This window comes from Delphinapterus leucas, chromosome 7 (assembly GCF_059928025.1).
Source record: "Delphinapterus leucas isolate spDelLeu-1000000601 "Yukka" chromosome 7, BTC_Dleu_Yukka2, whole genome shotgun sequence".
Classification (NCBI taxonomy): Eukaryota; Metazoa; Chordata; class Mammalia; order Artiodactyla; family Monodontidae; genus Delphinapterus; species Delphinapterus leucas.
In genome coordinates this window covers 2,955,055-2,972,212 of record NC_143135.1, presented here as the reverse complement: position 1 = coordinate 2,972,212, position 17,158 = coordinate 2,955,055, and the positions used below count along the sequence as shown (strand labels likewise).

Below are 17,158 nucleotides of genomic sequence, written 5' to 3'. Positions count from 1 at the left end.
GAACTCTGGGTTCTCCCCAGGACCCGCCGGCTCTGCGTGCAAACAAAGGATGCCGTGCATACTTAATATAATTGCTACGTTTCACGGTAAGTAGCATATTTGACAGTCCAAATGCCAGGAGATCTGAATGCTGCTTTCAAGTCGGATCTATTTTATTTCACAGCAGGTGAATAGCTACCAAGCAGGTATTATTTTTTTTTAAAGCATCGTAGCTCCATATCAGCACAGATTTTACATTCTCACACGTAAACACGCACACACCGCACCGCCCCCGCCCCAGAATAATGCATTAAGAAATCTGTTTGAAAACACCTCCCTCTCTTCACCATCTATACATATCTGAAACGTAATGACATAGCCACTCCGTCTCGAAACCTAGCAACGGTATCCAAGCGATCCTTGGGCAGCTCATCAGACACCCAAACTCACACATCAGCTCAATGGACTTCATCTAAAAAAAAGCAAAGCCTCTCGCTTCTCTCCCCGTAGCTGCGGAAGGACAAGATATAGGAAAACAAACCTTGTTCCGCTGAAGAAGAACAACCCATGTCATTTAATCCATGACAGTGCATCTCCCCACAGAGCCAGGCAAAACCAAAAATAACAAAGGTGGTAAAAAATAGGTTATCCCAGTCCAAAGCTTATCAGCTTGCAACATGCTTAATCTTTGCATGACTATTTCGGATTCGAGCTCCCCAGCTCCCCAGCAGCCTTGCTTTGGGGGACCTCCATCCTACAGAAGCCATCGCAAATGCTCGATGGCAAAAGCTTTTTAGACCCGCCGGGCTCACGGACTCAGCCGCAACTCAGCAGTGGATGAAAACAAGCAGGTTTAACTTTGGTATTCACGCTCGCTCTTAGACCATCCCTTTCTCTGAGTAGGAAATGAAATTAACAAATGGAGGTCACATTTAATTTTTTTAAAGAGGAAGGGAGTTTAAAAAGAAAAAAAAATGAACCACAGCTCCGGTGGGCAGCAACATACATGCTGGCCGGACTGTGAACAGAAACGCTTCACGACAAGATGCAATCTCTCTTTTAAAGGGATAGGGTTCTATCTACACAGCGAGCTGGATCCACTTCCGGATTCTACAGACCTCGGAGGGCCCATGAATCACCTCCTGTGTTTCAACACGGTTAGCGTCTTCCCCTAGAGCCACAGCGGAGCCTCCTAAGTGCCCTGATTTCTCAGCGGGGCACTTTTGTGTCTGGAAAACGAAGGCTGGCTCCGTGGCTTGAGGCGGGGGATATTCCAGCCGTTAAAGGGACTTTTTCAGAAAGGCATCCCATCGATTAGGCTGCATGTAGAAAGTCAGGAAAATGTGTAGCATTTCAATTTGCTCACTTTGAACACCAAAATCAACCCCAAGCCTAACTTGGAATCTGGGGGATCCTTCCACCATGTCTATCTTCAAAAATGCAACCCAACACGATCTAGGCAAAGGTGAGTCTTACCTTCATTTCCTCTGAGTTCAGGATCCTGACATGTGAGGCTGTGCTCTCCAAAATGGTGTCCCAGCCCCCATTTAGCCCCACTAAATGCCTGATAAACACAACCCTGCTAGCAAGCATCACGGGCACCTCCTGACAGAGGCGAGAGCCAGCAGCCTCAGATACAGGACGTGAGTCCCCATTCTTCTGGATCGCTGCTACGCTGTGGTACAGCTTATGAAGTCAAATTTTACTGAAGACCATAAGGTAGAAATACACCCCCCCATCCCTCTCCAGCACCCCGACCGTGATTCCTGAGGTTGCAAAAGAGGCAAACGGCCTATGAATTCCCCCAGCAATCATACCAGATGCCTACCACTCAAGAGTCCGGGGGCAGACGAAAGATAGCCCTGACCAAGACGGACTCTGACAGCACCCTCCCAGGTCACAGGGGTCAGGGAAGCCAAGCCACAGAAGCTGGAGCGGAAGAGCCATGTGGCCAGGGAGCCTCGCACATGACCAACTGGAGACCCCCAATCTCATATGGCCCCAGAAAGACCTGCTGTGTGGGCGGAGAGCACTGCCCCCAACACGACCCAGTGCCCCGTGCCCCCGCCTCTGACGATGCTTGGGGGGCAGAGAACATTACACCCTGGCAAACACACCCAACCCAGGAATCGATTTGCCCACAAAGGGCTCGGCTCCTTGACACCCAACTCCAGGTGCCGGGAAATCAGGATTTTATGTCCAGAAGGGCGGGCGGGGAGGTGCTGAATGTGGAGTGGAAACACTGACGGGGGAGGGGGTCACTCATTCAACGGACATTTACTGAGGCCCCACCGTGCGCCAGGCACTGTAACAGCCCAGGGCGACAGTCATACAGCAATGTGAATGCCCTCCGCGGGGTTGATGGCAGACCCCAAAAGACGTGTCCGAGTCCGAATCCCTGGATCCTATCATCGGGACCTTATTTGGAAGTAGGGTCTTTGTAGATGTCATTGATTTCAGGATCTCAAGAAGAGATGGTCCTGGATTTCGGGTGGGCCCTAAATACAGAGGCTGATGGCCTTACTGGAGGAAGCAGAGGAGATCTGAGACACGGCAGAGAGGAAGGTGGTGTGAAGAAGCAGGGATGCTTCTCCTTGGCCCCAGGAATGCCAAGGACTGCCAGCTACCATTAGAAGCTGGGAGACACGTGAGGGAGGAGCCTCCCCGGAGCACCCAGAGGGAAGCAGCCCTGCCGACACCTTGACTCTGGACTTCCGGCCTCCAGAACCGTGAAAGAACACATTTCGGCTGTTCGAAGCCACCCAGTTGACGGCATTTTGTTATGGCAGCCCCATCCTCGTGTTCTGTGTAAAGCCCACCAGACATGGGGGCAGGGCAAGCAGGCCTGGAAGGTCCCGGGAAGCAGATCAGAACTGCTGGAGGATGGAAAATGGCAACGGCAGGGGCCACCCCGGACCTCCTGGGTCAGGTTCTCGGGGGGGAGGGGCTGCCCTGAGCACCTGCTTTCTACACGAGCTCCCCAGGGGCACCCACACCTGGCACGTGCTGCTGGACACTGGGGAGCCTCGGAGGGTTTCTGTCGGCGCGTCAGGAACAGTCAGGAACAGGAAAGAATTCCCCATCTAGGGGATCGACTGCCAGAAACACAGAAGGCTCGCTGGGGTGGGGGATGAAGACGCAGCCGAGGTGCCTGGGGACCGGGACACGGGGGAAGTGGAGTGGACGCAACAATCACAGTGGCCGAGCGCATGGGGAGCTGCTTTTCCGAGCAGACGTGCGCCGTTCTCCCTGGGACAGCGGTTGATGGGCAGTTCCCGGTTTGGAAGGTTCGGGGTCTGCGGTCCTTTCAACGAACTCCTGAACCCCGGGGGCAGGGAGGCAAGGAGGACATCGCCCTCTGTGTCATCAGCTCCTAAAGGGCCAAGGCCTGGGACAAATGAATGTTTCCGAAGCCCCAGATGAGCAGGGGGCCCGAGCGGAGAGAATGCGCCAAGAAGATGCTCCTGGAAAGATGGCGGCAGAGAGGAAAGAGCTTGCCCCTCAGGAGCCTGCTAGTTCAGCTCCTCCCAGGCCTTCCAGGGCTGTTCAAGCACGGCACAGCGGGGAGAAGGGCTGCCTCCGCCTTTCCCGGGAGGCGCGAATTCTTCTCGAGACCGGAACGAACTGAGGGGCAGTGGTGTCGGAGTTCCGGACCAATGGCTTCTGAGGTTTTCCTGTCAGAACTCTTCCCTTTGGTCGCCCCACGGAGGTGGCTCTATCCCCCAAGCTTGTCCTCAGGCCTCCTGTCCTCTGTCCCTCCTCCAGAGAGCAGCTTGCAGGCCGTGTCCTTCCTCGGTAAGGCCTCCCGGGGACCCTGACCCCGCAGGGGAGGAGCAGTCCCAGCGCCCTTGAATATGTCACAGCAGGAGAGAAGCAACAGGCTAGACATTTCTCTTTTTTTTTTTTTTTTGCGGTACGCGGGCCTCTCACTGTTGTGGCCTTTCCCGTTGCGGAGCACAGGCTCCGGACACGCAGGCTCAGCGGCCACGGCTCATGGGCCCAGTCGCTCCACGGCATGTGGGATCTTCCTGGACCGGGGCACGAACCCGTGTCCCCTGCATCGGCAGGCGGACTCTCAACCACTGCGCCACCAGGGAAGGCCGACATTTCTCTTTGAAATGTGAAAACTCCATGTGGAAGCCGAAGCCTCTTCCGGGGTCGTCCTGACGGCACAGCTCGGGGCTGCTGGCCTGCAGGGCCCGTACCTCCGTCCTAATCCAACTGATTCTCGGATGACCCCTCTGCAGCCCCCAGGCCCAGCCTCACGCTGCCCCCGAAGTGTCCTCTTCCTCCCCTGCCCCTGCCCTCTCAGCCCAGCTGGGGAGCAGAGTTCGGCGGAGAGATGCTCAACTCTGGTGGCCACAGAGCACTAAGCCTGAACCAGGAGGCCCAGAGGAGAACTTCCCGGGGGACCACCCCCCTGTCAGCGGTCTGGGACCCAAGCACCCTCTTCTTCCCTCTCCATCCCTCCACCCACGCGTCCAGCCCCGGTGCCAGCGCCAGCCTGCGTTGCTGCCTGAAGCCCTGGCTTGCAGCCCCCCTGTTCTAGGCTCACAGGGAGGCAGGGAGACTGGTGGTGAAGAGCCCAGAGCCCCCCAGAGTCATGTGAGCCTGGCTTCAAGGCCTGGCCCGGCCAATCACTCTACCACGTGGTTCTGGGAGAGTCCCGCCTGGGAGATGCCACTGGAGCCCTGCCCACAGCCACTGGCACTCAGTGCGCCGGGTACGTGGGCCACTTGCCCCTACGGGCACCTGCATCTCCCCGAGGAGGGTCCTCCCTGGCACGGAGCAGGCCTGAACTAACAGGAACTTGACCTGGTGGGTAAATGTACAAGTCACCTCGCCCCTGGGTGAGACAAGGCCAAGGTGCGCTCCCGCGACCCCCCCCCCCCCGGAGGTCCTGATGGGACTGGGCCTCAGGTGCCTGCAGTACCTGCTCGTTAAGGCACCTGAGCTGGCGTCCTGTCCCTTCCAGACTTACTCTCTGTGCTCCCACTGCTGCCGCCTGGCACCACCTCCACGGCAAACCACTTCCCTCAAATCCTTGCCTCAAGGTCTGCTTCTGGGGGAACTCAACCCAAGTGCCACGTCCCATGTCAGCTTCGTCCTTGGTCACACGGAGACAGCGACCGTATCCTTGGAGGAGCATGGGACGCTGGGCTTGCAGGCTCAGAAAGGGTTGGCTGTTTTCCTGGACTTATTCCTTCTCCCAGAGGCAGGGCGGCTTTCTGAGATGGCAGGCACGGACCCGCACGCGGAACTTAGCCAGACTCACACGGGGGCGGGGGGGGGACAGCGCCAGACCCTCCCCACGCCCACACCCAGCATCCAGCCCCGCCGGTAACGAGGGGAGATGCAAAGCTGGGGGCGGGGGGGGGCACAGGGCACAGAGCAAACAACCGGGTTCAAACCTCGAGGTTTAGTTAACACGACGCTGAATTGGGATCTTAGGATGGATTTACTGTGCGTTTGAGAATGAATGCCTTGAGTGACAGCTGCGCCCACGAGGGACCCACAGCTTCCGTGCCCTTCATCACCTCTCTGTGAAATTTCAATAGAATCCACTTAAATGGCACAGTTTGCTGGTTCACAATCACTGATGCTGAGTCAGACGACCCAGAGGAAAGAAGAGGACTCTTTTTTCCTCTTCTTTGGAGATGCTGAAAGGACCCAGCAGGGAAGCAGATTTTCCGTACTATCCTTTCCCTTTGGGACACGCCAGGGAAAGCCCACGGCGCAGGTAACGAGGGGCATGGATTGACAGGAAAAGCCACCCCACATCCTCACTGAGCCCCGGGGCGTCTACAAAGGTACAGCAAGCAGACCTCAAACCTCAATCCCCACACCGTGACCCACGGAAGTCGCTCGCGCCCACCGTGACTACCCCATCTCTCGACAGGGCAAGCCCTTTACAGTTTAAAGAAATCATTGACTCGATCGGGTGAGTGGTAATTAAAATGTGTTCACCCAACAGACAGGTATTATTTCTATAATAAGAAAACCTGTTTGTAGAGAGGTGTTTGCATCCCAGATACGAAATGGAAGAGACAAGCCAGGAACCTCCCCGACCTGGGTTTTAACATGGGCACTTTTTGAGCAGGATAGGTTCACGGCTGGGGTGGGGAGGGGTGTGAATGTGTAGGGCAGGGCTTGGGGGGCAGGGGGTGGAGTCCCTAGTTTCTCTCAACTCCCTTCCAACGGCTGGGTAAGGAAACCACTTCACGCCTCCCCCTGGCGTGCAGGCCCCAGGCAAGGGAAAGTGAAAACAACGAGGGTAGGTAGCCCCAAGTTTGTCACCATCGCAGAAGCTCAGAGATCCAGGGGTCCTTGGCACCATTAACCATCCCGCGGTCCTGCTTGGGGCCTGCACACCTGTCTTCTTGGGTACCTGCCCTGCTCAACAGAGTTCCCACTCCCTTCACAGTAACCGGTGTTTGTAGACCTCAAGCCAACCCTGTCCGACTGTACCGCTCTCTCGTCTTAGGGTGGGTGGTGCTTGGAGTTGGAGAGCTCAGTTCATTGCCCAGAGCACTTTGCGGACGTGAACTCGCCTATCTGTATGATGTGTGTAGGAAGATGCTGATGTGGCCGTGGCAGAGGCCCGGATCGCGGAGCAATTAGGAGGTCCGCCCCGGCTCGCGGGAGGACTCGCGTCAGCATCGGGCGCAGCGTCTGGGAGGCCCCGATGCTCGGCTCAGGGGACCGGATGAGGCAAGCAGGCATCCAGCCGCGCATCCTTGTGCGATTCTCAGGGGCAGGTGGGCGCCTGCCAGACACTCGACACGGTAAAGACTGGACAGCCAAACACACGGTATCGCTCGTCCCCAGCCCCAAACTCAGGGTGAGCGGCACAGGCAACAAGACACAGACGCCATCTGGCTCCTTCTCCAGATGCCCTGGAGCCCCGCTGCCCACCCCCTCGATGGATGGCACCATCTTGAAATCTCACCGCTGCTGGTCCAGTGTAAGCCCGGGGCTGGAGGAGACAGGCCAGCGGGCTCTTCCAAGATGCAAGACTGGGCCCAGCCGCCGGCAGGGCGATGGGAGAGGGGAGGAGCCCCAGAGACAGTCCTCCTGGTTGGCACGAGGGGTACTAGAAAGGGGAGTGGTCATCAGCAGACATTGGGAGGGATGCAGAGGAGGGAGGGGAGGGGGTGCCCCTGGAGCTTTCCTGCTTCATTTCGTTGCCATCTCTTACTTTAAATGGAATCATGTCTGTTACAGAATCTTCCCAGAAACACATCTCCATGAGTTGCAAAGTGATCTGGTTCTCTGGATGGACAGCAATGCCCTGCGACCACTGCCGGCGTCCTCGCCTGACATCTAAGGTTTCCCTTACCCCAACCCTGCCAAGAGTTAAGAAACTGGAGCAAGAGAGGCGGAGAAGATGCTAGCACTCTGCTTTCTGTGAAGGTTTTTGCTAAAAGCAGACTCTGAACCAATCTAACGAGGTGACCAATCCCACAGAACCCCTCACGGTTCATTCGCCACCAGCCTACTCACCGATGTCGGTTTCCTTGTGGTTCTTGATGTACTCAGCCAGCTCGAAGTTACCAGCTATGATCGCCACCTGCAAGAGTGGGAATCACGTTAAAGCGCTAAGTTCACGACGCTCTTCCACTTCCTGACGGCCTGACAGCAGAATGAGCCCAAACAGAACTTCCTTTTTTAAAAACAAGAGATACTCCCTTTTTTCCAGTTTACTGAGATACAGTTGATACCCCAGCACGAAGCTGAAGGTGTACGGCATAATGACTCGACTTACGTTATTTTGCGAAATGACCACAATAAGTTTAGTTCAGGGCCATCACCTCATATGGCTACAAAAATTTTTTTCTTTGTGATGAGCACGTGGGGGATCTACTGTCTTAGCAACCCTCACGTGTACCACATGGCAGCATTACCTGGAACCATCGTGCTGAATGTGACATCCCCAGGCTAATTTATCTTGTAACTGGAAGTCCAACTTTGGACCACCTTCACCCACTTCCCCCACCCCCTGCCTCTGGGAACCACAGATCTGATGTTTTTTTCTATGAGTTTGGTTTAGAGTCCACTCGGAGTGAGATCATAGAGTATTTGTCTTTCTCTGTCTGATTTCAGACAGCACAGTGCCCTCAAGGCCCATCCATGCTGTGAACCAATCATAACTGCTGAAACGGCAGCTACAGTACCCATCGTCCCCAGGCAGAGGCACATCTTCCCACTTTGCCCCTCTCTAGGCGTTCTTTGACAATGAGGCCATCATTCTGTGAGAATCTACGTGAGAGAGTCCTCGGCCCAGGAGGCCACAGCGGGGGCAGTTCAAGGGGCTGAGCCTGGAAACTCCCATGGACCACGTCCTGCATCCCCGCCAAGCCCAACTGGTCCCTACACCCTCCCCTGGGGGGGAATCTATTCCTCTGATTGGTCCCCATAACTGGAGGGAGGGGGAAATCTCGAAAAAGCATTCAAAGCCGTTCACTGGTTTTCACTCAAGCAGAAAAAAACTCCACCCATGCACCTGTGCACGGCAACGAAACCAGCACCTACAGGAAACGGTCCGACTTGAGCCCTACAGAGGCACTGACTAAAGTAAAGAGGCCATGTGGTCCCTGATGCACTGCGGCAGCCAGACAGGTGAAGCCAAAGTCCCCTGGAGTGGCCTGGGGCTCCTGGGGAGACCTGAACCAGAGCCCCCATGGGCAGGGCTCTCCGTGCCCCAGACGGGGAGACCTGGTGGGCCCGGGGGCGGCTGTCTCCACCCTCAAATGAGCCGGGCGTTCAGATGCCAGCCTGCAGACACACACATGGACCGTCAGTCGACTTTCAGTGATGATGTGGGTGGGCCTTCCCCAGTCCTTTGGAGGCCTTCAGAGCAAAGACTGAGATTTCCTGGAGGAGAAATTCTGCCTCAATTTGTAGCACCAGCTCCTTCCTGAGTTCCCAGCCTGCCCTTCAGACTGCAGACCTGCCAGCTCCCACAGTCCTGGGAGCCAACTCCTTAAAAGAAACCTCTTAAATATATACATATCTCCATCCTGCCAGCTCTGTTTCCCTGGAGAACCCTGATTGATACAGCTTCACATGGGGGCCAGAGGCTGCGGCGCTACAGAGACCCAGGGGGGACCCCAGGCTCCCATCCTAGGAAGTGACATTGATTTCAACTCTTGGGCCCCACCTAATGCTAGGTGCCCTCCGAGGATGCCACCGACAGGAGCAGCCCGTATCCAAATCCAGCCCCCTCCCCGGCCTGTTAATGTCAGGGGAGCCATGGCAGCCCCTGTCCACACCAGCCGGGGGCCGTGGGGGTGGAAAGCAAAGGCCATTTCAGGGGCAGGGTTAGAACTACCTGGTGAAAGGCGCTTCACCAGCCTCCTGCACGGTGACCGCCCATCTGGGACCCAGGCTTCAGACCATGGATCCTTGAAACACGACAGGGACAGAGGTGAGGACCCCGGGCAGGAGGTCCTCACAGGCCCTGAGAAGCCAGTGACCTAGTGTGCTGGCATTTATAATGTGAACGTAAAAGGGCGGCTCTGCAGGGTTACTTGTAACATGTGACCCAATGTCATTTAGGTGACAAAGGGTCAGAATCATTCCTGGTCAGAATTCCCTGGTGGTCCAGTGGGTAGGACTCCACGCTTCCACTGCAGGGGGCCCGAGTTCAATCCCTGGTCAGGAACTAGGATCCCGCAAGCCACGTGGCGTGGCCAAAAAAAAAGGAAAAAAAAAAAAGGAAGAAAGAAAAGAATCATCCGTTGTCTTCCAGCCAGACCCTCAAAGGTAAAGCTCGCTCCCACCCGTCGGGATGGCTACTATCAAAAGACAGAAAACAACAAGAGTTGGCAAGGATGTGGAGAAACTGGAAGGCTTGTGTATTGCTGGTGGGGATGCAAAATGGTACAGCTGCTGTGGACAACAGCATTCAGGTTTCTCAAAAAAATTCCACATATGGGATTTCCCTGGGGATCCAGCGGCTAAGACTCCACACTCCCAATGCAGGGGGCCTGGGTTCGATCCCTAGTCAGGGGACTAGATCCCACCCACACGCTGCAACTAAAAGATCCTGCATACCACAGCGAAGATCCCGTGTGCTGCGACTAAGACCCGGCGCAGCCAAATAAGTAAGTAAGTAAGTAAATAAATATATTTTTTTAATTCCACATAGAACTACTATATGATCCAGCCACTCCACTTCTGGGGATTCACCCAAAGGATCTGAGAGCAGTTACTGTATAATGGTTAGTTTTATGTGTCATCTTGACTGGGCCACAGGGGGTCTAGATATTTGGCCAAAAATTATCCTGGGTGTTTGGGGGAGGGTGTTGCTGGATGAAGTTAACATCTGACTCAGTAGACTGAGTAAAGCAGATTGCCCTCCCTAGTGTGGGTGAGCCTCATCTAGTCAGCTGACGACCTGACTGGACCAAAAAGGCTGAGTAAGAGGGAACTCCTGCTGCCTGACTGTGAGCTGGGACATCTCTCTTTTCCAGCTTCAGACTCTGAGAAGCGTCAGCTTTTCTTGGGTCTTGAGTCTGCCGGCTTTTGGATTGAAACTTATACCATCAGCTCTCCTGGGCCTCCAGCTCGCCATGACCTCAGATCTCGGGCTTCTCAGCCTCTGTAATAAATCTCTTTGTGTGTGTGTGTGTGTGTGTGTGTGTATTGTGCAAGTGGGGCGCTGCTGTAACAAATAACTAAAAAGGTGCAAGCAGCTTTCGAAGTGGGTTGATCCTGGGAGAGTTTTGAGGTGCATGGTAGGAATGTAGATGTTAAAGGTTATTCCGATCAGATCTCAGATGGAAATGAGGAACTTGTTACTGGAAACTGGAGGAGAGGTGATCCTTGTTATCAAGTGGCCAAGAGCTTGGCCGACTTGTGTCCTGGGGTTTTGTGGGGGGCACACCTTGTGAGCCATGAACATGGACGTTTAGCCGAGGAGATTCCCAAGCAAAGTGCTGGAGGGCTGCTGATGGTAAAATGCAAAAAGATGGATGAATTGAAGGAGGAATTGTTTAGCAAGAAGGAACTGGAATGTGAAGATTTGGAAAGTCCTCAGCCTGTCCGTGGTGCAGGAAATGAGGAAGCAGGTTCTAAAGAGAACGCTGAGGGTGTGGCTGGACCATCACGTGATAACGAGGTTGCAGAATTATACGTGCATAGGTACTGCCAGTTTACTCGGAAGGGGGTAGAGTCGTAGGGTGAAGCGAGGGGAGGCTGTCGGACTTCTAGGGTTTAACAAGACGGCATGATAGAGCCACTCAATTGCGAACATGTGCTATTCTTCAAAAAGAGGGGGAAATGACCCCAAAAGTGAGTCAGAGAACATCAGGGCCACTGCCTTGGTTTCAACAGGTCAGAGAGCCTTTGCCAGAAGCCTTGGGGGTAGGATCACCCTGCCGCACTGTGTGGGTGACACTGCCGCCCCGACGGGCCTAGGGGACAGAATGCCGAACCAAAGAGGAGAGTTCTACGTCTTAAGGTCTGATCGATTCACCCCGATAGGTTTGGGACTTGCTTGGGACCTGTTGCTCCTTCCTACTTCCCGATTTTTCCCTTTTGGAACGGGAATGTCTACCCTATGTTTGACCCAATGTCGTGTTTTGGAAGCACATAACTTGCTTGGTTTCACAGGTTCATAGCTGGAGAGGAACTGGCCTCAGGATGACTCGTACCTGAAGTTTCACCCACACCTGATTTAGACAATATTTACATGAGACTTGGACTTGAGAGTTTGGGGGTGGTGCTGAAACAAATGAAGACTTTGGGGGCTGTTGAGGTGGAAGAATGTATTTTACATGTGAGAAGGACATGAATTTGGGGGCCAGGATGTGGAATGCTAAGGACTGGATGTTTGTGTCCCCTCAAATTCATATTTTGAGGCTCTAACTCCCCAAGTGACAGTGTTAGGAGGTAGGGCCTTCAGGAGGGGATGAGATTAGATAAGGTTATGAGGGTGGGGCCCCCATGATGGGTTAGTGCCCTTATAAGAAGACACACCAGAGAGCTTGCTCTCTCTGCCACGTGAGAACAAAGCACGAAGGTGGCCGTCTGCAAGCCAGGAAGACAGCTCTCACCAGAACCTGACCACGCTGGCACCCTGATCTCGGACTTCCAGCCTCCAGAGCTGTGAGAAATAAAGTCCTGTTGTTTAAACCACCCAGCCCATGGTATTTTGTCAGAGCAGCCTGAGCAGATTAAGACAGCGGGGACTCAAACACATATTTGCACACCCATGTTCATAGCAGCATTAGTCAGAATAATCAGAAGGTAGAAGCAACCCAAGTGTCCACTGATGGATGAACGGGTACATTAAATGCGGTCTATACATAGAATAGAATATTATTCAGCCTTAAAAAGAAATGAAATTATGACACAGGCTACAACATGGATGAGCCTTGCAGACATTATACTAAGTGAAAGAAGCCAGAGGCAAAAAGGACAAATCCTGTGTGATTTCACTCACATGAGGTCCCTGCGGGAGTCAGACTCATGGAGACAGAAAGTAGACAGAGTTTCAGTTTTGCCAGATGTAAAGAGTTCTGGAGAGGAACGGTGGTGATGGTTGCAATGTACTTAATGCCGCTGAACTATACCGTTAAAAATGGTTAAGACAGTAAAATTTGTGTTATCTGTATTTCACCGTAATTTAAAAAAAAAAGGTAAAAGTCCACCTGTGTGGATCAGAAGGTGAGAAGGTCAAATACGAGAACACGGACCCACCCCGAACAGTCAGGCAGGTGTTAGGAGAGACACCGGGGCTTTGGAACAGCCATCCCTCCACAGGCAGGGGTTGGGGGTGGGGGGTGGGGGGGATGACCCAGCCCTAAGGAGGAGGAGGGAGGAGGGGCCTGGGACAGCGCACAGCTGAGCAGGGAGAACCTATCTAGTTAGCAGGATGGTCCCGGGCATATGGACCTATCTGTGGCTACTCGCCTCCGGGTAATCTTGTCCAGACTCCCGAGCTGCTGCTTCTGCTGGGAGCGAAGGTAAGCAGGCAGGCACCTTCAATCAGAGAGACAGAGACCGAGATGCCCCCTCTCTAAGGGAGACGCCGCTCCCCACGGCTCACCTATTCCTACAGGCTGGCCCCAGCCGAAGCCTGACGTGAAGCTGGCAGACAGGTGCTGTAGAGGAGAGGGGCTCTGGCCTCAGGCTGCCTGGCTGCAAATCCCACACCTGTACTAGGTGACATCAGGCATGACGCTTAATCCACGGGCCTCGGCTTTCTCAACTTTAAAATGGGTTTAGGGGACTTCCCTGGTGGTCCAGTGGCTCCCAAGGCAGGGGACCCAGGTTCGATCCCTGGTCAGGGAACTAGATCTCACATGCATGCCGCAGCTAAGAGTTTGCATGCCACAACTAAAGATCCCACATGCCACAATGAAGATCCCGCACGTGGCAACAAAGATCCACAACTAAGACCAGGTGCAGCCAAATTAATAAACAAATATTAAAAAAAAAATGGGTTTGTTGTGGGGATTCGATGAGATTACGTACGTAAAGGTTTAGAGCAAAGCCTGGCACACAGTGAGCCCTAAAAATGTCTGCTATTACTATTGTTGTTCACGTGGTTATTACTGACTACTTGTCTGTAAGCAGCGGACAGCTCGTTATAAAGGTCCCCTAAGCGCCCACGATAAACACGCCATCAGAAACATACAAGCGCACACCGCACATCTGCACTCCAATGCACACCCAGGACAGCTGCCGAAAATAACCTAAAAATGGACCCACAACCAGCAATTCCGAGCTTATGCTTCCAAAGAAAAGCTTTAAGAGCTGCAAACCGAGTTACCGCAGCACGGAAGCCACATGCGCTCTTCTGGCCAAAAGAACCGAGTCCAAGTGAGAACAATGCAAACTTGTATTTGTGGTAACTGGCTGGCTGTTTCTCCCCTGATGATTTCAAGGCCAGGAAAGTCCTCTCCTGCAGGAAGCAGCCGCCTGCCTGTCCTGCTGCCTGCTCCATGCTTGGGCATCCCACGAAGTGTATGATGGGAGGATGGAGAGCGGGCTGGGTTTGATGGAGGCGTCTCAGTTCCATCCAGCAAGCGTCTGGCTGCTGGTTTGATGCGTAAAGAGGGCAGAAGGTTGGGGTCTGTCTTCTTTGGTTCCAGGCATACGATATCAATAATAATAATGAAATCAAGTTACGCCAAGCACTTAGGTAGACACACTGTTTGTTCTAAGGGCTTGACATGGATAGAGCCTCTTGGATCCTAACAAGTCTATGAAGTGGGCACTGTTACCTCTACTTGACATGGGACGAAACTGAGGCACAAAGAGGTTAAGTAACTTGCCCGACATCACACAGTAGTCAGTGCTGAAGCCAAAATATTAATAACTCAAGCCGTGCAGGGCCAGAATCTTGATCTAATTTTCAAGGCACAGAATGTTGTCTATAAATAATTTTGATTTTCATCACATGGCATTTTAAAAACAGTTAACCTGTAACAGAATCGCAGTTTAGACGCCTTAGTAGAGGAACAGCAGCACAAGGAAAAATATGACAGATTGCTCTCGAGGGCTTATGACAAGGCACGGTCAGGGTGCTGAGTCGGCTGAGTGACCACAGAATTCTCTGTTGTGAAAAGTGCAGGCAAATGCGCTTTCTGTAAGGATGGACACTGCCATTCACAGGTTCTTCAGGATCCGAAAGTGAGAACTGAGCCCTTCCCGGCTCACCTGTCCTCCTCCCCCACCTCCACACCCCCTCCCTTAACTCAACTTTCCTTCTCCCGTCTTGCTCTCAACCCCGTCTCAGCAACACGTGCCAAAGCCAGGCGTCTGGGCATGGCCATAAGGAAAGGCAGGTGTCCAACTCGAGGGGAAATGTCTGGAAGCCCAGGACAGCAAGGACTACCTTTTGGACTCACAGGCTCCTCCTGTACCCTCCTTTCTTCAGCCATCGCCAGGCTTTATGGGTGGATGCAGGGAGGGTGCTGGCGGGGGTACCGGGAGGAGGCACTCCTGGTCGGAGCAGTGAACGTGCCCCATCGGTCCACACCGCAGGCAGGATGGATGCGGTGGAGCGGGGGAAGGGCAGAGGCTGGCTGGGGACAGACTGGCGGGTCCTGTGAAGGATTCAGAAGGGAAAGGCTAAGGGAGGGGGAAGGGGAAGCTGGGACGAAGTGAGAGAGTGGCGTGGACATGTATACACTACCAAACGTAAGGTAGATAGCTAGTGGGAAGCAGCCGCATGGCACAGGGAGATCAGCTCAGTGCTTTGTGACCGCCTAGAGGGGTGGGATAGGGAGGGTGGGAGGCAGGGAGATGCAAGAGGGAGGAGATATGGGAACATATGTATATGTATAACTGATTCACTTTGTTATACAGCAGAAACTAACACACCATTGTAAAGCAATTATACTCCAATAAAGATGTTTAAAAAAAAAAAAAAAGGCTAAGGGAGCCGGGGCTTCTGCAGAGAAGAGGGAAAGAGAAACCCGCGGATCGGAGAGGCGGCAGGGAGAAACCATAGGATGTGAGGGAAGCCACAGGAAGAGCAACTCGCCAGGGGCCGGGCAGTGGGTGGGGGAGGACCCAGGTGGCAGGTGGCCAGTTCTGTGGTCCACACCGGTCACTTGCCGAGGCCTCCAGGGAAGACGCGCAGAGCCCTTCTTGTGCCCTTCTCTCTGCAGAAGCGGGGCTGCGCTTCCCCGCCTAACAGCCGCCTCAGGGTGAGGCTTTCACGCTTGTGGGTCCCCATTATTCTTGCCGCGAGACACAGTCAGCACCTGAACATGGCTCATTTTATAAAGCCTCAGATGTTGCCTTGTTACTGAGCAAACTGGCTCATTTTATAAAGCCTGGACCGGCTCATTTTATAAAGCCTCAGATGTTGCCTTGTTACTGACACGATGCATTTCAGGTGTTACAACGGTCTGGGCAGCATCGACGGTTACAGTTTCGAAGGATGCGGGGATGCGCCATGAAGTCATGACCCTTTGCTGATGCTGACGAGGTCCCTTCCGAGAGGCCAACGGAGTGTGGAGAACGAGGTCAGATGGAACCCGCTGCCCGATGCCCCCAGGGGCTCTGCCTTGGTGACCAGGCTGTGGGGAGTCCTGAGGGTGCAGGAATGTTGGCAAGGGCAACCCACATCTCCCCAACAGCGGCATGCGGTGGGCAGGGAAAGGTGCCCCAGACGCCTCTCCACTTGGCAGGGCAACCCCACCCCCCAGCAAAAGCCCCTCCACAAGCTTGCTCCCTCTTCCTCCTGGACTTGAATGGCCGAGGGCAAGGGCGGGGCTTTTGATCTATTTCTGTAACTCAGAAATCGACACCTCTAATCGACTTGATTTCAATCCTTTTTTTGTTTTATTTTGTTTTGTTTTTTACAAAATTTGGTCCTTCAAGAATGTTTTCACAATCCATATATGACAACATAGCGCACAAGGAATTACGCTCGTAGAAAGATGAGGTTTGGGGACTCCACCTGGCATCACAGGAAGTACCACAGCAGAGCAGGACCCAGCGTCATGGGGAAGACAGCAGTTGGGGCTGCCTTGTTCACGAGAGGCTGGGCCCGGGGTCCAGGCTCCTTTGTGACCAGCATCTCGACACCTCAGGTCCTGGGCGTTTCTCCTCCCCCCACGTGTGTCCCAGTGGCCGCTGCCCACACCCCAGTACTCGGTGAGAGCCTGGAGGAAATGCACAGGGATGATGTCCTTCTAGAACCCCGAGCTCTGCCCCATCCTCATTCCCATGTCTAGCCTCTGTGCGAGGGGGCCCGTCACAGAGGAAGTGCCCCCAATTCCCAGTGAGCCCCTCACTTCTGGCGCTTATTTCAACCCTCTAATCTACATCTGAATGAGGCAGATTCTCCCATCCACCCAGTCTCTGCACCCCCCCATCAGGGATGCTTGCGGATTTCCTGTGGGCAGACACTGGACCAAGGTGACCGTCCCCTACAGACTCAGGGACACACTCCTCAGTGAGTAAGCGGAGGAAAGGTTCAGGCTGCAGCCATCCTGGGTGCCTGAAAATGGTCCATGTCTCGGGCCAACGGGCCATGCCGGATGCACACGGGGGCCTGGGCAGGTCAGTGCTGTGTGTGATGTAGCAGGGGGTGCCCTCTGCTCAGGGTCCCACAGGTGGTGTGAGGTGCCACCCCCTAACTGCACTGGGCACCTGCCTGTCGTCCCTCCCCAGGTCAACAAAGGAAGCTGACCCTGCATACCTGCTATGTGCC

General features: G+C 54.1%; 1 protein-coding gene across 1 annotated transcript in view; it reads right to left on the bottom strand.

Annotated features, from left to right (window-relative positions):
• LOC111183624 (SH3 and multiple ankyrin repeat domains protein 2) overlaps nucleotides 1-17,158 on the bottom strand; it is a 276,054-nt gene that overhangs the window by 61,727 nt on the left and 197,169 nt on the right. The window contains exon 11 of the mRNA XM_089914214.1: nucleotides 7,483-7,549. Within this exon, the coding sequence (XP_089770340.1) occupies nucleotides 7,483-7,549 (67 nt within the window). The remainder of the gene's footprint in view (nucleotides 1-7,482; nucleotides 7,550-17,158) is intronic.